Raw genomic sequence first — 19,509 nt, forward strand, 5'->3', positions numbered from 1 at the left:
GAACGACAACGCCAGGACGAAGCTGTTGTGCGGAGGATACACACGGCCGAAGTGGCGCCGATCGGGATCGGAATCAGATCAACTGTGATGCTAGCAGGAAGCGCGTTTCAAAGTGATCGAAGTGCTGGAGCTGGATCGCTGGAACTGGCCGAGGGCCGGCCTTTCGTGTCCCGAGTACCCCAAGTCTATTCCGTTGTTACATTTCATTTCATCTTCCATCTTCGTTCCGGATCCTGATCCTCATCGCATTGCATCGCATCGCATCTCCCACTCCCATCCCAGCATCTGGGCGCTAGACACGAGCGGTCGTGCATTTCGCTTTCGGCACCCGACTTTATCGGCCTCCACCGCGCACACCCCTCCACGTTTTCCTCCTCTTTGCACCTTTCACCTCCGATGGACCCGTCCCTCCGCGCCTACGCGGCGCCGTACAAGCGCCGGACGACTCCGCCGCCCAACGGCCCCAACGGCGTCGTACGAGGCCGCTCCGCCTCCCCCGCGCCGGGGACGCTGTCGCAGCGCGGCTCGCCCCGGCCCCCAAGGGACGACGATGACGGGGGCATCCCGACTCCGTCAGCGGGCTACGCGTACAGCACGACGCTGCGGCGCATGTCGTCGCCGACCCGCCCGTTGCGGCCCAACCTGAGCGTGCACGACCTCGCGAATCCCTATGACGGGGGTCCGCCCGCGGACGCCGCCAGTGCGTTTGACGACCAGTCGACTGTCACGAAGATTGTGACTTTTGTGCGCCGCGTTACCGGTCACCGAGGGTATGAGCAGGTCGCGGCCGAGGCTAGGGAACAGCGGGAGCGCGCAGAGCGGCGCACACGAGAGACGCCCAGTGCGATTTACGCGCACAAGAGCGTCGAGGAGACAGTGGCAGACTTTCACACCGACGGCGAGAGGGGTCTCCCCAACTCGGCTGTGGCTGCGCTTGTAGGCCAGTACGGACCGAACGAGTTCGAGCTGCCGCCCGACGAGCCGCTGTGGCTCAAGTTCGCGAAGCAGGTGTACGAGAATCCACTCATCCTGCTGCTTCTCGGCAGCTCCGTTGTGTCCGGCCTCATGGGTAACTATGACGATGCCGTGTGTGTCGTCGTCGCCGTTGCCATCGTGCTCACCGGTACGTGCTTACGTGGATGTTGCTGATTTCAGTCGGATTCGTGCAGGAACAGCGGTCAGAGAAGTCGCTCGAGGCGCTGAACAAGCTCGTTCCGCACTACTGCAACCTTGTGCGCGACGGGCGCCCTCACTCGCCCCTCGCCAACACTCTTGTTCCAGGTGACCTGGTTACCTTTGGCGTCGGCGACCGTGTGCCCGCCGACATCCGACTCACATCTGCCATCCAGCTTGAGATCGACGAGAGCGCCCTTACTGGCGAGACGCGTCCGGCGCGGAAGAATACCGAGATGTGCGAGAGAGGCGAGGGCGAGGACACGCACGGCGAGGGCGGCGGCAAGGCCCTCGGTGAGCGGCACTGCATGGCGTTCATGGGGACGTTGGTGCGAAGTGGTGAGTCGCGCGGCCGTGATGATGGACCGCTCTGACTGTAGGTCACGGCTCTGGCATTGTTGTCGGCACTGGCAAGGACACCGAGTTCGGCGTCGTCTTCTCGATGATGCAGGACGTCGAGGAGAAGCGCACGCCGCTGCAGCTCTCGATGGACGAGCTAGCGAAGCAGCTGTCCATCTTCTCGTTCGGCGTTATTGGGATCATCGTCCTGCTCGGCATCTACCACCGCCGCTCGTGGCTCGACATGTTTACGATCGGCGTGTCCCTTGCTGTCGCTGCGATTCCGGAGGGCCTTCCTATTGTGACGACCGTGACGCTTGCTCTCGGCGTGCTGCGTATGTCAAAGCGCAAGGCGATCGTCAAGAAGCTGCCATCTGTCGAGGCGCTCGGCTCCGTGTCTGTCATTTGCTCCGACAAGACCGGCACGCTCACGAGGAATGAGATGACCGTGACGCACATGTACGCGGTGGACGACCTCACGGACTTGAACCCGCAGCTGGCGGCGGCATCTACGATGGGACCCAAGCACCCAGACCTGGCGGCCTACTCGCCGAGCGCGGCGCTGCTCAAGACGGCGCAGATCGGTGCGTTGTGCAACAACGCCTTCAGAAACAATGAGGGCAAGAATGTCGGCAATGCCACTGAGGTTGCGCTGCTCAACGTCCTGCCCATACTGAGAGCCGAGGACGAGCGCAAGGGCTTCGAGCGTCGCGGCGAGATTCCCTTCACATCGGAGAGCAAGTGCATGTTCGTGAGCGGGAGCCTGAACGGCGGGACCGACATGGTGTACATGAAGGGAGCGGTGGAGGCAGTGCTCGCGCGCTGCAAGTACTACTACGTCACGGACAGCAGCACGCCGGCATTGGATGACAGCACACGAGCCGCGATCAACGGTCGTGCGCTCGAGGTCAGCAAGAAGGGGCTGCGCGTCATCGCCATGGCGTATGGCTTTGCTCGCGGTACATTGGGCGAGGACGAGGGGTTGGTGTTCGCCGGCTTCCAGGCGATGATGGACCCACCTCGCCGCGGTGTCGCGCATGCCATCACGGCATTGCACGGCGCTGGCGTGCAGGTGGTTATGATCACTGGCGATGCCGAGGCGACGGCCCTTGCCATCGCACGTGAGCTCGGCATGAAGGTCACCACTGGCGAGGGAATCGCGTCGTCCGTCATGCTCGGCAGCCAGGTCGAACAGCTAACGGAGCGCGAGCTCGTCGAGCGTGTCCCCGGCATCACAGTGTATGCGCGCACGACGCCGCGACACAAGATGGCGATCGTCAAGGCGTGGCAGCAGCGCGGCGCCGTCGTGGCCATGACGGGCGATGGTGTGAACGACGCGCCCGCGCTCAAGATGGCGGACATCGGCGTGTCTATGGGCAAGAGCGGCACCGATGTGGCTAAGGAGGCGGCTGACGTGATCCTCGTCGACGACGACTTTGGCTCGATCCTCCCAGCCGTCGAGGAGGGACGCTCGATCTTCTACAACATCCAGAACTTCCTCTCGTTCCAGCTCTCGACCGCCGTCGCCGCGCTATCGCTTATCACCCTCTCGACGTTCCTGGGCCTCGCCAACCCCCTCAACGCCATGCAGATCCTCTTCATCAACATCCTCATGGACGGGCCGCCGGCGCAGGCGCTCGGCGTCGACCCGGCCCGCAGAGAGGTTATGTCTCTGCGCCCGCGGCGCAAGGACCAGAGCGTGCTCAGTCGACAGGTCATGCTGCGCGTTATGTTTAGCGCTGCGCTGATCGTCCTCGGCACGCTGTATGTCTACGCGAACGAGATTAGTGACGGCAACATGTCCCGGCGGGACCGGACGATGGTGAGTGCGGCGAGCGAGGCGGCGAGCGAAGCGAGCCAGCGTCTCTCCTGTGCCCATGAACCCCGCTGACCCCAGACATTCACCGTCTTCGTGTTCCTCGACCTCGTGTCGGCGCTGCAGAACCGCGGCGTGTCCACCTCGCTCTTCGGCAACCGCATGCTGTTCCTCACGGTCTCGATCAGTTTCCTGTGCCAGCTCGCACTCATCTACGTGCCGCTGCTGCAGCACGTGTTCCAGACGCAGGCGCTGGGCGCGCGCGACCTGTTCATGCTCCTCGGGCTCGCCGCGACGAGCATGGGCGCGCACGAAGCGCGGCGGTGGTACGAGCGCAAGATGGTGCGCGAGGAGCTCATGGAGGTGGGGCTGGGGATGGCGTAGGCGTAGGCGTCGGCGTAGACTGCTAGACGATGTATGTTTGCGATAGCTGCACTGAATGCGAAAGGCGCAGGACGCAAGCTTCAGTAATAATGTTCGAAATCATCCGGAGAGGTACGGTATGACGCGCCGGAGCCCCAGCTACGCCATAAGCCACCTCTGTTCCGAGACTAACAACGCCAACTACACTCTCGCTCATGCGTGCCGGCTTGCAACGTGTCCTCGCCACTCGCTACGCTCGCCCGCTCGCCCGTCGAAACTTCTCCTCTTCTCGTTCCCGCCTCAACGCCAACGCCAACACACTCGCCATGTCCGACCACGACCACGACCACGAGCACCTGCTCTCGCTGGTGCGCCGCATGATCCCGCCCCTCTCGCCGAAGCTGCACAAGGGGCAGGCGGGTGCGTAGCCTGGAGACGCTCACCCGCTGACAGCAGGCCGTATCGGGGTATTGGGCGGCTCGGGGGACTACTCCGGCGCGCCGTTCTTCGCGGCGATGGGCGCGATGCGGTTCGGCGCCGACCTCGCACACGTCATCTGCGAGCCGGCCGCCGGCGCGGTGATCAAGACGTAGTGAGTACGCATGGCCAGCGGTGGAAGGCTGATGCAGCGCGCCCGACTTGATCGTGCACACGACGCTCGACGCGTCCGCGGAGGACGCGGAGCGCGCGGCGCGCCGCGAGCTCGAGGGCCTCATGGAGCGGCTGCACGTGCTCGTCATCGGCCCGGGGCTCGGCCGCAGCGCCTTCATGCAGGGCTGTGCGCGCAGCGCGCTGCACATCGCGCGCGAGCGCGATATCGGCGTCGTCGTTGATGCCGACGGGTTGTGGTTGCTCAACTCGGAGCCAGAGCTCGTGCGCGACTGGAGCGGGGCGAAGCGCGTCGTCCTCACACCGAACGTTATGGAGTTTAAGCGGCTGTGCGAGGCCATGGTGCGTCAGCGAGGCAAGGCCGAGAGGAGGGCTGACGGCAGAATGTGCCGACGGACGCGCCGGAGACGCGGAGCGGCGAGCTTGCGCGCGCGCTCGGCGGCGTCACGATCCTGCAGAAGGGGCCGAGCGACGCGATTTCGGACGGCGCGCAGATCCCCGCCGCGCTCCGCGGCAGCAGCGGGAAGGACATGCTGACCGTGTCCGTGCCGGGCGGGCTGAAGCGCGTCGGTGGACAGGGCGACATTTTGTCGGGCACGACGGCAGCGCTGCTTGCGTGGGGGCGCGAATGGGCGCGCGGCGCATACGAGCATGTGGGGCATGCGCCGCGCAGCGACGAGGACAAGGCTGTCGCGCAGCACGTCGCGCTGCTTGCTGCCTATGGCGCAAGTGCGTTCAACCGCACCGTGTCCCGGACGGGGTGGGAGCGGAAGAAGCGCGCCATGGTCACGCACGACCTCGTCGACATCGTGGGCGAGGTGTACGAAGACATGTTTGGGCAGTACCAGGAGGCAGAGAGTAAGGGCAAGCTATGACAAGTACATGCACGCTGGGGGCTACAGACGGGAAGAGGCAGGCAAGCTTAGTACATCTCCAGGCCCTGGGGTCAGCGCGACTCGGCATCCATGGGCGACCCACCATGCCGTCGTTGATCTCATAGTCCTCGAGCTTGACGTGGTCCTTGAACATGATATACGCCTTCTTGAGCTGGATCTTGCTGGCGTTCGTGCCCGTCTGCGCGGCGATGAGCTTCTTGAGATCCCCGACCGTGTCCGACGGCAAGCACTTGATGCGTACTGGCGTCAGCCCCTTCCTCGTCGTCCTCGGCACGACTCACCCTTCCGCCCCATCCGGTCGTTTGCAATAACCTCAATCATGCGCCCCGCGCGCACCTTGCTCCCCGACACCTGCTGGATCTTTTTCTCGCCCTCGTCCTTCTTCTCCTTGTCCTTGTTATCCTCGCGCTCGCGCCGGTCCGGATGCCGCATGTCCGCCTTATCCGACGGCCGGCGATAATCGCCATCATCGACGCGCTCGTACTGCCGCTCGTCGCGCCTGTCGCGTCCCCTGTCCCTGTCCCTGTCGCGCTCCCTCTCTCTGTCCCTTTCGCCACGCCCACTCCCGCCCCCACTCCCTTTCACGCCCATCCGGTCCAGCGGGTCAACGGTGCGCTTGAGGCTCCCCATCGCCGCAGCTTGCACGTTGCCCATCGTGTTGCGCACGCCTTGGTCGCGCGTACCGCCGAACCGGCGCGGCACTTCGCCGCGCTCGCGCCGCTGCGCGCGCTCCTTCGCCGTCTCTTCCTCCGGCTCGAGGGCGCGGCCGGACGACGGCTGCCCGTAGTCCCGTGCCGAGCGTTTGTAGAAGCTCAACTCTTTCGGCCGGCGCTGGCTCCATTGTTGCTTTGACTTGCGGTCGGGCGAGGCTGAGCGGCGCGGAGAGGCGGAACGGGAGCGCGGCATGTTGGGTTTAAGAGGAAATGGGTTGGAGCAAGGGCAATACGCAAGTTGGACTGAGAGTTGGGTGGCAAAGACAGACATTACGATAAAGTGGAGGGGTTCATTAAGGCCAAACGACTTCCTTGCCCGCGCCTGTCTTCTTGGCCGCTTTTCGCACAGCTCGCTCACTCCCACGGCAATATCAGCAGCTAAAACTCGGGTATGCATCGACCACAACAGTATATAACCCAGACACCCATCTACTGTACTAGTCATTTGTTTCGTTGCTTCTTCGTTGCTGCTTCTTCTTCCAGTCCCTTTCGTCGTCGTCGTCGTCGTCGTCGTCGTCTTCTGCCTCCGACAACTGTGGTACTTCTTCGATCAGAGATGTCGACCTCGTTTTTCGCTCAACGTCCACGGAACAGCTCCATAAGCGCCTGGGCGCCTTCGATAACATTCTCGTCCATCTCGGTGGCACCGCGCTTGGCCTCAGGCTCCAGCTCCTTGGAGAACGAATAGATGTTGCGGCCCTGGGGAGCAATGAGTTCGAGCTTGGTAACAGTGGTCGAAGGCGCGACACTGTGGCTCTTGACGCTCGCCTCCTCGCTGCGGGGCGAAACCGACTCGCGCTCGGTCGGGGTGGGCGAGCGCGTCTGCTCAGGTACAGGCGACGACGTGCTCTGGCGCTCCTCAATCGTGGACTCTGCACGTGCACGGTCAAACGAGTCCTGGTGCTTAACCGTGAGCATGTGAGACCACGAGCCACCACGCGAAAGTTTGCGCTTCCGTCCCATGTCGGTGACAGAGGCCAGGGGCGGAAGACGCGCCTGGTTGCGCTGATGCTCGGGGACCGTGGGGAGCGTAGGGCCCGCAGACGCGCTGCGCGACGGCACAGGGTCCGTCACCGCCCGGTGAGAACTGCTGCTGAGGAGGTTACGAGCGCGCGTGGAGCATGCCAGCACGTCCGAGCTAGACGCACGCCCAAAGCTTGAGCGCGAGCGGTGACGCTGGTGAACTGGGCGGCCAAGTCCAATGGGCGGAAGAGTTGGGCGAGGCGCGGAAAGCTCGAGGCTGCCACGCGCGCGCTTGCGCGTAGGCGAGTCGACATCCAAAGCCGACTCGTCGTCGTCCTCGGTGGGCTCAATCGCGTCCGACGAGAGCTCGCTTGGAAGCATGTTGACGAGTGCGTCACGGTAACGCGGGTCATTCTTGTTCATGTGCTCGAATCCTTCGACAAGAGGAGCGCGAGGGCGAGGGGTGCGGTGTTTCATGCTCATCTCGCGGTCGGCGCAGACATCATCCAACGAGTACCCGCGGCGAACTGGCTTGAGAGCAAATGCTGGGCCAGGAATGTGACCGTGGTGCAGAGGCTTGGGAGCGATAGCCGGTGGAGCTGGAGTGTAAGGGGCGAGGTGAGAGCGGTTGGAGAGATGCTGGCTGAGCGATGGCGGGGATGGCGTTCCACGATTGTTGTTGTGGTGATGGTGGGGGTGGTGGTGATGGTGGTGGTGGTGATGCAGGTGCTGAGAGTGTGGGGTAGGGGACGAGCCAGAAGCCTGCTGTTGCAGCAGCATGTCAGGGTGCAGTCTGTCCGACACAATGTCCATGATCACCTGCGACTGCTCGGGGCTAAACTTGTGCTGCTCGCCGCGGTTGGCGCGACTGAGAGCAGCTAGCGCACGCGAGGCAGTGTCCGGGTTGCTCTCGGCCATTACAGCCAAGCTTTCAGCCTTTTTGAGATCTTGGCGGCGATTTTGGAACCAAACCGTGAGGTGGCGTGTGGTGCTGTGGAATGGGTCAGCAAGTGGGAAATAAAAGGGAAGCGAGGCAAGAGTGAGGCTGAGGGTAACGCACCATCCGAACCAGCGCGCAAGCTTCTGTCTCTGCCACTTGTGGGGGTTGTGAGAAATGCTCCACAAAATTTCGAGCATGTCTAGTTCTCCAGGCGAGAAACGGCGACGAGGCTTGTTCTTGCCATGGTCCTCGACCTTGTAATCCCATGGGTTGCACGACACCAGAGCGCGACGCGTAGATGTGCTGCTGGGGGTCGGCTCACCGCCGCCGCCGCCGCCGCCGCCGTTGGGAGTGTCGTCATTGGCATCTCCTCCACTTGGCATGTCACCCTGGTTGAGGAACGCAGGTGGCAACTGACCATGCCACTTTGCTGGAGGAAGCAAGTCATGAAGGTCGATCGGGTGACCCGGTGGGTACGGGGAGCGAATATCGGGGGTTGAAGGCATGTGTGACATGGAGGAAGGCGACGAGTAAGACATGGAGGTAGAGCGCGCCGGCGTGCTCTGTGGGTGTGACAGGAACATGGACCGGGGGGTGTGGTTCATTGCGGGCTGCATCGAGTGGTGATGGTGAGGGGTCGAGTTGAGTGGCTGCGGAGGGTGGTGCATGTGGCCATTGTTGCTGCGAGCAGCAGTGCGGGACTGAGTAGGCGTTGGCATGGGCTGATAGCCGGAAGTCGGCGGGGGTGGTGGGGGCGGGAAGACCAAGCCCTTTGGGAGGGGAAGCTCTCGGGCGTCGGGGTCGACTTTGGTGGCGATCCCTCGCACGGGGGTGGCATCAGCTGCTGGTTGAGAGGCGCCTCCGCCGCCGCCGCCGCCGCCCAGCGGTGGCATGCTGACTCGACGCGACGCGTGGCCGGGAGTGTAAGGTGCGGGATACAGGTTGGGCTTTTGGTCAAGAGCCGCGAGGGGCTGACGGTGGCGAGGCGAGGGGGTTGGCTGGAGCTTGTACGAGGGCTGGCTGAAGAGCGAGTCGCGGTTGTGCGTCGGGATCGAGTTCTCGTCGTTTGGCCGCCTGGGTGACGCGACGGAAGGCATGGGTGTGGATGGGTGTGGTGGTGGTGGGTTAAGAGGAGACGAGGACGAGGCAAGTCGAAAGAGTGTGTACAGAAGAGGACAGAAATGAAAGAGTGAAGAGAGAAATGAGCTAGTTGGGCGCTCTGTAGAAGAGAAGAAGAAGAAGAGGAGGAGGAGGAGTAGTGAGATGAGTAGTGTCGAGGATGATGATGATGATGATGATGATGAAGAGAGAGAGAGAGGAAGAGAGAGGAGAAGAGAGATGAGTGAGAGGGAGGAAGGATGATGAATGTTGGTTTGAATGTGACTCGGACGCGCGGGTGTCGCGGCGCGTAGAGTGGAGTGGTGTGTCGGTTGGTTGGGGGAAGACGTGTAGGATCCTTCCTTCCTTGGATCCTTGTGGCTGCGCGCGCGACGCTGCGAGCTGCGCGACTCTGGAGGAGCTGAGATGAGACAGAGAGAGAAGGGTGAAAGAGTGAACGGGGGGTCCCTTGAAATGTGGCATTGGATGGAACACTTTGACCCTCTTGAATCTCTTCTCAGGGGTAAATCCCAGGGCGTCACAATATGACAACTCTCATCCGGCTCATCCCATCGTCCATTTTTCCCCCCATACTTCATCTCCACCCCGCCCTGGGCCCCTACAGGTTTCAGGGTCACCCGACTCTGGCTCCACCCACCTCTTTGACCTCTCCCAGGGTTGGCATCAGCGCATCAGCCCCCAACACGCGACGCGCTCATCGCACCGCGCCAATCCACGTGAATCTCCCAGGGTAAGCAAATATTCAGGTACAAGACATACCACCATCATGCAATATACAATCCAATTAGCCAACAGTTGTCATTCAGGGTAATTCTCAACTTGTCAATCAATAATGTCCATCTGGCCACGCACGCGCTCTCTCTCTCTCTCCTGTCTGTCTACGCGGTATACTGCTATGCTACTACTACTACTACTCTACTCTCGCATCGACGAGCCATCTTGCTGACACTGTAGCCTTCTACTCGCTACCCGTTGCTCGCTGCTCGATGCTCGCTGCCTGATCGCTTGATCGCTTCGTCTCCTCAGATCCTCTTCAGCTCCTCAGATCCTCACCTTGTCAATCCTCAATTCCTCAACCCCCCCCCCCCCCCCCCCCTTCCTCGCCTCCCCCAACCCTAGCACCCTCCCGGCCTTACTCTGGAACGAGTAATGTTGCAATGTCGCGTGTCGGCCATTCTCTCGTGTTTCCTTGTGCATAGACCTCCCCGTCTCGCCACCTCCCATCTTCGCCCTCCTCCTCCTCCTCCTCCTCCTCCATACCGCCCTCTCTACAGATGCCACACTAAACAAGTCGTTTGACCTCGACCACCTTGGCTGCCGACTTGTCCTCCTTACCTGTGTCCTTGTCCCCATCGTCCCCCCCGTCGTCCCCGTCGTCGTCCTCCTCGGCGGGCACAAAGCTCCCACCGAGCCCAACAACGTCCACTGTGACACGCCCATCTTCCGTGTGACCAAATGTGGCGCGTAGAGGTCTGTGCGACATTGTCAGCAATGAAAAATCCACAGATCAAAGATGAAATGTAGGGAATGCGCCCATGCTCAAAGCGGTCATGGCGTCCCCCCTCGGCCCCTCGCGCCGCCACGGGCTGCAAGCCATCACCCGCTGAAGAAATTTGATTGCTTGGGGGTTGCTCTGTGCGCTTGCGTGCGCTTTTGCTGTTTAAAGACTCACTCTTTGACCTGTCGTTAGCGATGCTGCCGACGTCGACGACAAGACTTACCGTTAGTTCAGACTGGCGGTGCAGGCCTGCGAGCGTCAGCGTTCCGTCACTGCGGTGCTGGGATTCAAGCTGGCAACAAGGCCGCTGGCCGCTGGGCGCGCTGGGGAATTGGATGACGGGACACAACATGGCGAGGCTAGGGCCGCGGGTTCAGGGAGCCGGGAACGCCTCAGATATTACCCAATGTTGTGGCGTGACTCCTTTCGTGCAGTGTGCGAGAAATATTCAGGCACACACAGGCACGAGGCCCACAGCCGGGGCCATCAGAACAAGCTTTGGCCCCCTGATCCATCCACCCAATTCTCCCATTCAAAGCGACGCGTCGCGTACTCACCTTCAATCTCGTCGACGCGATCACGCGTCTGGTCCAGCATGTCGTCAAAGTCCGGGTCCTCTGTCACCTGCTGTGCTGCGCGCAGTATCATGACCGACTCGGGGCGCACGTCGTGGTACAGCTGCAAAGGGTCAGCATCACAAAACGCACCAAACATTGCGCTTGTCCACCGCTCTCCGGCAATAACGGCAACATTCCACATGGCAGTTCCGCGCCGCCTCCTAGGTCCCGCGCGTCGGGTTGGCAGCCGCGCGCGAGAGGGCTGGTTGGGGTAAAACTTACGTCAATAGAAATAATCTGTCCCGGTTAGCTTCCTGAACGTGCGTTTCACCACACAGCCTTACATTGTCGTGATCAAGCCCATCGAAAAAGTCAGTGCGCGTCATCAGCCGTCGCGCGTCGTCATATGTCACCCGGGGCAACACGATATCAGCGTACAGTTCCTCCTCGGTGAGCTTGCGCAGAGGCACGCTGGGTTTCGCAGCGTGCAGAGCGACTACGTCCATCGTGGATGGCGTGAGGTTGATGCCTCCGTTATCCTCAGCCGGGTCAGGCATTTCGTCATCACCGTCGTCGTCGTCGTCGTCGGCGCGATTGGGATTACGCATTGGGGGGTCCAGCTTGGGCACGCGCTGGGCCATGTGACGCAGCAAGAGCCACGAGCAACTCGCCCACCTGCATGGCGTTAGCAATCAACACACACTGCATTCCGGTCGAGGCGTTTCACTTTTGTTCGTCCCTGGCTCGTCAGCTCAAACTCTCGTGGAGACGCGACGCGACGCGACTGAATTGCGCGCGCGCGCGCGCGCGCGCGTGTCTCCCGGTTCCTCTCACATGACATCGTCATCCATCTCGGGGATGAGGCCAATCCTGGATGCGTTAGTTTGTCACGCTCGAACTGAAACTGCCATGTCTGACGTGCTTACTTGGAGAGCATCCAACCCTTCTCCATCAGAACCATACGCTCGGCCTCATCTGCGTGTTTAGCTTGGAGCCTCAACTCTCATCGACGCACCAATCATGTCAGAGGCGCGGGCTATGCGCGAGAGGTAGCTGGTGCGGCCTCCAACGAGCTCATACACTCGCCTCAGCACCTCGTCCGGCTCGATCTCGACTTTGTCGAGGGGCTTGTTCTCAGCAATGTGCAGTTCGTAACGGCGCATTTGCTTCAACGCGTCAATCGATTCGCGAGCTGAGAGGTCGTAGACCGAGAGGATGCGCATACGCGATCCATTCTTCTTCATCTTGTCGAGCGGCCCTGGTGGTCAGCGATTGACAAGCTGGACAGACTAACAGTGGTCGTCCGAGGTGAAGACCATGGTCATAATTCCCTGGCATCAGTCACTTGGCTGCCACGACGAGCTCACCGCCTCAGCCCACGCTTCAGCGCGCTGCTGAAGCTGATGAACGATCGCAATGCCCTCCTCGTTCTGTGGGAACTGATGAATATCTTACGTCAGCCATGCGCCTTCATTCCACACCAACTCGTGAAGGCCAGCACCAGAGGGCGGCCATGCTTTTTGAAGTAGCGCAGCGCCACCTTTTCGAGTTTAGTCATGGCACGCTCAACGTCGAGCGACGGGCCGGCCGAGCGAGGGTCGGCGCGCGAGAAGAGTGAGCCCTGCCAGTCTTCAAAGAAGTCAAAGTCAAGCGCCTTGCCCAGACGCAAACGGAACACCTCGAGGTCGGGGTGGGCTGCTGTCAGCTTGGATACAGGTATCAACTTACCCTCGCACACTGAGGCACCCTCGGCATGGACTGCGCGCATGGCACTGGTAGTCAGCGTATCACCTCACCTGCAGCACGAACTCGAGGACCATAGTGCCCTTACCGGTCCCCCTAGGCCCGAGGATGAGATAGTAGCCTCCAGCTTCCTCGCCGCGGAAGATGGCGTTGACAAGCGGCTGCTCGCGCCGGCGAATGTGCTCAGCCTTGGGCGAGTGGATTGAGCCGAGCTCGAGGGCGGGATCCTGCTGTCAGTTCTCCCCGGATGGTAACTCACGTATCCGCCCTCGAACGCCCCCTCGACACGGTGCAACACATGCGCCTTGTACCACTGGAGGTAACCCATACCACCGCCAAACACCATGATCAAGCCCACAACCGTGGTGAGTGCGGCCTGGAAACCAGGACTGTGGCTCCACTCCTTCCAGAAGCTCTCGCGCTCCTCGGGAGGCTTCTTGCCGGATTTGTCCTTGTTCCTATGGTCTTTCATCATCTGTGAAAAGTCATCGTCTGGTCCGACAGGCGGTTGCGGCATCGGCGCGTTCGGCCACATGGGCACATCGAAGCGCATCGCCGATGCGTGCAGATACCGCGGGACGGGGGCGGTGCGGGCGCGAGCGCGGAGGGCGAGCGCACTGGGGTCAGAATAGCAGGGGATGGGAGGGGGGAATGGCGCACCGTGTCGCGGCCGCCAGGGGAGGCCGAATCATGTCTGAGTATCGATGAGAGCAAGGGAGATGAGCAAAAAGAAGAAAAGTTGGAGGCTCGCTACGTGCTGCGACCGTTTGATGGTGATAACCCTTTCGCGACGGGAAACGATCCGGTTGCTCAGTGGGCGCCCTCGCCCTGGGTGAGCCGATCACACAAGACAGTGCACCTTCCGCCAAGCGAACGTCACTGCAGGGGCCCCAAAATAAGCCCACGTTTCGGAAGAGAACACAGCTTCCCAATTCCCAAGTGGGGCAGCAGGAGATGACGTAGTGCCACGTGATAAACATGAAGTGGGGCAGCCATCACACGCCATTACAGGGTCCACCCTGCCCTGCTTAGCGCGGCTCATTTCTTTTGGTAAACAAGCGCTGGGTGGGACATGACAAGCCACCCAAACCCCCCTCGCCCTACAAACATCATCTCGCGTCTAAACACTCGGTCATCTTCTTCATTCTCCTCCTTCCCTTCATATCTCCATCGACACCATTCACTACGCGACACCTCTCTGGCTCGTAAGAGCATTCACACCAACACCATAGGGTTCATGCCCGACAGCCTTACACCCTCGTCTTCGTCCCAGTCGCTTGCCCGTTCCCCATCATCGCCTTCGCTCGCTCACGCCGTGGGCCTTCCCGCTCCGCTTCCCGACTCTGGCATTCTTACGCCCACCAGCCCGCCCAAGTTCTCCACCCGCTTCCCGAGCGGCGACTTCCTGCCGCACGTCGGCGAGGTCGACTCCCTCAATTCTAGCACTGCCAGCATGTCCGAATCACCCTCCACGCCGCGCCGCAAGATCGTCAATACCATTGCGGTTCCCGCGCCACGTTCCGCCAAGAAGGCGCGTTCCACGTTGCAGGATCGCCTTGCGGGTGTGGCTGCGGGAGCGACGAGGATCCCTCGGCCATCTTGCACCTCCTCTTCTGTTTCATCCGGCAGCACGCCCCTCTCCATCCCTTCAACGCCCGGACCCAGCCGCGAGCTCTCCAAAAGCAGTGACAAGGTGATCGTCTGTGTACGAATTAAGCCTACAACTTCACCCTTCGCCCTCCATGCCTACGAAGTCACGCCCAACTCCCTCTCCCTCTCTGACACTCACCCCAATGTTCTGCGACGCGGCGGCAAGGCTGGCCGCGAAGCCGAGTACACGTACAACTTTGGTGAGCTCGCGACGCGGCACCAGCTGACCCCAGACACTCTGGTCCAGTTCCCAACGCGCACACCAGAGCTCTATAAGGACAAGATCGCGCCCCTCGTACAGCAGGCCATGAATGGCTTCAACAGCACTGTGTTCGCATACGGTCAGACAGGAAGTGGCAAATCGCACACCATGGTGAGCCAACTCTCTGGGCAAAGCTGACCATAATCAGTCGGGCACGCGGACCGAGCTCGGCATCATCCCGTGTGCCGTGGACGGGATTTTTGACGCCATCACAGACGTGCGTGCCTGTGCCGGCCTCGCTAATGTTCAGGACCCCGAACGCGCTTTCCTGCTCCGTGTCTCATATCTCGAAATCTACAACGAGGGCATTCGCGACCTCCTTTGCCCCAAGCGTGGCGACGAAGCAAAAGTGCCTACAATCAAGACGGCCAAGGTAAGCTGAAGTCATACGGCGTAGCACCTTACACACAGGGCAAAGACGGGCAAGGCAAGGTCTTCGTTGATCCGCTCCAGGAGAAGATCGTATCTACACCTCAGGATGTGGTCGAGATCCTCTCGTTGGGGAACCGCAACCGCAAGACTGGCGCTACCGACTGGGTGAGTTACTTACGTTGACCGTCCGCTGACAGCAGAACGAGCGATCATCGCGCTCGCATGCCGTCTTCACCATCACTATTGAGTCCCGGCCACGAGACGGCGACGGTCATGACGAGGTCCGCGTTTCCCGTCTCACTCTCATCGACCTTGCCGGTTCCGAGAAGGCCGTCTCCAACGTGGAGCGTCGCGGCGAAGGCAAGCATATCAACCAGAGGTGAGACCGACCCTCCTCTTGACTTGAGATCTCTGACGCCAGCTTGCTGGCCCTGCGCGAAGTCGTGCACAAGCTGACGGATACCGGAAAGCGCGGTCATATCCCGTTCCGCAACTCAAAGCTTACCCACCTCCTCGAGAATGTCTTGGGCGGTGACTCGAATATCTGCGTCATTTGCACCATGTCGTCCGAGGAGGAACACTGCGCAGAGACTCTCGAGACGCTCAAGTTCGCAGGCCGCTGCTCTCAAGTCGAAACCAAGGCGCAGAAGAACATTGTGAGCTATGATTGTGTCTTTCTCGCTGACGGCAGCTTCACGGCTCTGACCTTGCGGTCATTCGTGCCAAAGACCGCGAAATTGCTGAGCTCAAGGCCCAGCTCGAGAGCCTCGCGAGCAGTGCGCGGTCGCCCCAGGGCAGCATTTTAAACCCCCAGATGTCCGGCTTGGCCGACGAGCTTGCTGCGATGCAGGCCCGCAAGGACAAGCTCGCCGAGCAGCTATCCAAGCTTAACAGCGAGATTCTTACCTCTGAACTACCCCGCTCGCGTGCGGGATTGCCGATGGAGCAGCCGCGTAAGCGACGTCCCCGCATTAGTGACTTCACATCTTTAACTGCCGCATCCAGCGGGATAGGCCTTGGGCTCGGCTTGCCCGGGACGCCCAAGAAGCAGATTGACCGCCGCGCAGTCAGCACGATGGTGCGCGTCGCTGACAGCCTCTACGACGATGACTCAGACTCGAGCTTCGTTGACAACGCCATCGAAACATTGGACCCGAGCAAGGTGAGCACAGGCTGGTTGACCATAAGTCTCATCTCAGGCCTTCGATCACGACATTACGATCGCGTCTCTACGTCGTACCATCGCTTCCCGTGATGGCGACATAGCCAAGCAAGCCCATGACCTTAGGGCCGCTCTGGCTGAGGCAGGCGAACTCAGCAAAATCAGAGATGAGCTCGCAGCGGCGAAGGCCGAGTTGAACGATGCGACGGTGGAGCACACGAGGAAACTCGCCGACGCGCAGGAGAGCTTTGGCACCGCCCAACTTGCTCTGGAGACCACACTCGCAGAGAAGAGTTCTCGTGTCGAAGAACTGGAGGCCAACATCGTGGAGCTATCGCAATCGCACGCCAAGTCTTCCGCCGAGGTGCAGGCACAACTAGCTAATGTGCAAGCCGAGCTTCAGGCTGCTACCTCGGAGCGCGATGAGCGGCTCAAGGAGATTGACGAGCTCAAGGCCGCCCACAGCGCCGAGATAACCAAGATCAAGGAATCAATCAAGGCTCTGAGAGCTAAAGCGGACGAGAACGCCGCACGCGTCGCGGAGCTCGAGGACGTGCGAGCCCAGCTTCAGTCGAGCCTCAAGGCTGTCGAAGAGGAACGCGATTCCGTCCGCTCAGACCATGCGAATGTCCAACGCGAGGCTGAGCAAGCCAAGCTAGATCTGGAGGCTTACCAGACCGCCTCGGCTGGGCGAGAAAGCGAGGCCATGGCGTCATTCAAGAGCCAGCTTGACGGGGAGCGCGAGGCCCGCAGCAAGGCCGAGATAGCTCTCGAGGAGGCCGCTAAGGCCGCTAATGCTAGAGCCAGCGAGGCGGCTGAGGAGAAAGCCCGTCTCGAGAATGAGCTTGGCGAGGCCAGCGCTAGGCTTGAGGAGGCCACCAAGGCTAAACTCGAGGTCGAAGCACGTATCGCCGATGCTGACGCTGCTGCCAAGCAAGCAGCGCTGCACGCCGCAGCTCGTCACGACGAGCTCACGGCCAAGGTCAACTCCCTCACTGCGGAAGGCGAGGAGCACCGCCAGGCAGGCCAGGACCTCGAGGTCCAACTTGGCGCCCTCACGGCACAGCTGGAGGCGAAGTGCGACGAGCACGAGACTCTGGCGCGTCAGCTTGCGGACGTTCAAGGTCGATTGGAGAGCAAGATCGCGTCCGCAGACGAGATCTCTTGCGGCCTCGAGGAGAGCAAGGCGGCGCTAGAGGCGCGCGGCGCGGAGCTCGCGGCTGCTCTGGCGGAGCGGGATGAGGCCAAAGCCGCCCTGGAGGCGGCGAAGGCGGCTCATGACATGGCCGCGGCCGATCTCAACACGCGCCTCGAGGAAACTATCCGGGCGCGTGACGAGGTCAAGGCCGCTCTGGAAGCCAAGACTGCTGCACACGACGAGGTTTCTGCCACACTCGCGGCGCTGCAGACCAAGCTGGACTCCAAGGCACAGGTTTTGGACGATGCCACGAAGGCGCACGACGACATTAAGACCAAGCTTGAGGCGGCTACGGCGCTGAACAATGAGCGGGCCAAGGAGCTCGCGGACATTCTGGTGCAGTTGGAGGCAAAGACCGCTGCGCACACCGAAGTGGAGGCTGCGTTGGAAGCCACTCAGGCTGAGCTGGCCACCAAGAGCTCCGCTCTGAAAGAGGCTACCACTGCTTCGCAGTCACTCACTGCGCAACTTGAGGAGAAGCGCGAGGCTCTGGCCAAGACCCAGGCCGAGCTTGCAACCACCATGGATGAGCTCAGCAGCAAGTCCTCTGCTCTCGAGGAGGCGGCCGCCACGTCCAAGTCGCTCATGGAGGACCTTGCATCGACTTCCAAGGCGCGCACTGAGTTCGAGGCCCAGCTCGGCATCACTAATGCCGAACTTGAGGACAAGACCGCGTCGCTCGCCACAGCGACCGCCGAGATCGACTCTCTGCGCGCCGGCGCGGACATCGCCGCCTCTATCCGCACTGACCTGGAGGAGCACCGCGCTCTCCTGGAAACGGAGAAGGCGGAGCGGGCCAAGCTTGCTGAGGCTCATGCTTCAGCCACAACTCGCGGCGAGGCGTTGGTCAAGGAGGTCGAGGAGACCAAAGCAGCTCTGGCAGTGGAGCGGGAGGCCCGCAAGGCGAGTGACGAGCGTATCGCCGCGCTCGAGGCCGAGCTCGCCACATCCAAGAAGGAGCGAGAGGCATTGTCAGCGGAGCTTACGGCCTCGAAGACCGAACGCGACGACATCAAGGCGCAGCTGACGACTGCCACCACCCACAGCTCTGAATTACAGGGCAAGCTCGACAAAATGGACAAAGATCTCGGCGAGGTCAGAGGTCATCTGGACGTCGCGCGCGCTTCCTCCGCTTCCAACGAGTCCGAGAACCGCACCGAACGTGAACGCCTCATGTCCGAGGCTGAAGCACACAAGCGCGCCGTCGCGGCAGCAGAGATTCGCCTGGCCTCATTCACCGCCGACAGCACGCTCAAGCACTCTGACCTTGCCGAGGAGGTAGCCAAGGCTCGTTCTTCGGCCGAGGACGCGACCCGCAAGCCTGGGGAGCACAAAGCAGCGGCGGCTAGGATGAAGGAGAGTCTGGTGGCGGCCGAGGCCCAGCGGTCCAAGGCCATGGAGGGGCTCAAAGCCGACCTCGCCACAGTCAAGGCAGGGAAGAAGACCGCGGAAGCCTCCGCGGCCAAGGCCAACGCCGACCTCGCAGCCGCAAAGCAAAGCCTGTCGGAAGCTACCGCCGAGATCGCCACCATCAAGGCCAAGCTCGCTCAGGAGAAGCGCTCCGACGCCCTCGACAAAGAGCTCACGCTTGCGCGCAGCGAGTACGATGCCATGAAGGCACGCTGTGAACGCCTCGCCGACGAGCTCCTCACTGCCTCTGCGCACGCCAACGGCAACTCCTCGCCCACAAAACGTGGCTTCACCTCGCTTTCCGCCTCAGGCTCGGTTCCCAGCCTCCTCTCGTCGGCCGGCTCGGCGGCGCTTCGGGGCGCCGGCATGCACCCAGTCAACGGCGGCTGGGCGTCGTCCCCCGCGGCCGTGGAGCTCTCGCGCCTCGACAAGGTCGTGGAGGCGCAGAAGGCGGTCATCGAAGAGCAGCGTGCCAAGATCAGCTTCTGGGCGCTCGAGCTCGACAAGCAGAACGAGGCGGTGCGCCTGCTCTCGGCCGACCTCGAGAACTGCACGTGCGGGGAGCGTGAGCGCGAGCGCGACTCGCGCGGCCACCTCCGCGCGTCCCTCTCCATGTCCTCGGTCCCCTCGCCGTCGAAGGAGAACCTCTCGCCCGCGCCGGCGGCCTACGCGTCCGCCCGCTCGCGCGGGCACATAAGCTCGAGCTTCGCCGCGCGCAACCTCGCC

At 61.7% G+C, this 19,509-nt stretch overlaps 3 protein-coding genes across 3 annotated transcripts; 2 read left to right on the plus strand and 1 right to left on the minus strand.

Moving 5' to 3' along the window:
* Positions 1–396: 396 nt before the first annotated feature.
* Positions 397–3,712, plus strand: COLE_00778 (uncharacterized protein; the record flags this gene model as incomplete). Its single annotated transcript, XM_018421139.2, has 4 exons — positions 397–1,123; positions 1,156–1,512; positions 1,554–3,334; positions 3,410–3,712. The coding sequence occupies 4 exons, from the start codon at positions 397–399 to the stop codon at positions 3,710–3,712; spliced, it is 3,168 nt and encodes a 1,055-aa protein (XP_018281950.1).
* Positions 3,713–3,906: 194 nt separating this feature from the next.
* On the plus strand, positions 3,907–5,175 carry COLE_00779 (uncharacterized protein; the record flags this gene model as incomplete). The annotated part of the gene is made up of 4 exons (XM_018422022.2): positions 3,907–4,111; positions 4,148–4,283; positions 4,321–4,642; positions 4,684–5,175. The coding sequence occupies 4 exons, from the start codon at positions 3,907–3,909 to the stop codon at positions 5,173–5,175; spliced, it is 1,155 nt and encodes a 384-aa protein (XP_018281949.1).
* Positions 5,176–6,485: 1,310 nt separating this feature from the next.
* On the minus strand, positions 6,486–8,909 carry COLE_00780 (uncharacterized protein; the record flags this gene model as incomplete). Its single annotated transcript, XM_018422021.2, has 2 exons — positions 6,486–7,863; positions 7,933–8,909. The coding sequence occupies 2 exons, from the start codon at positions 8,907–8,909 to the stop codon at positions 6,486–6,488; spliced, it is 2,355 nt and encodes a 784-aa protein (XP_018281947.1).
* Positions 8,910–19,509: the final 10,600 nt, after the last annotated feature.

This window comes from Cutaneotrichosporon oleaginosum (assembly GCF_008065305.1).
Source record: "Cutaneotrichosporon oleaginosum strain ATCC 20508 chromosome Unknown ATCC20508_contig01, whole genome shotgun sequence".
NCBI lineage: Eukaryota > Fungi > Basidiomycota > Tremellomycetes > Trichosporonales > Trichosporonaceae > Cutaneotrichosporon > Cutaneotrichosporon oleaginosum.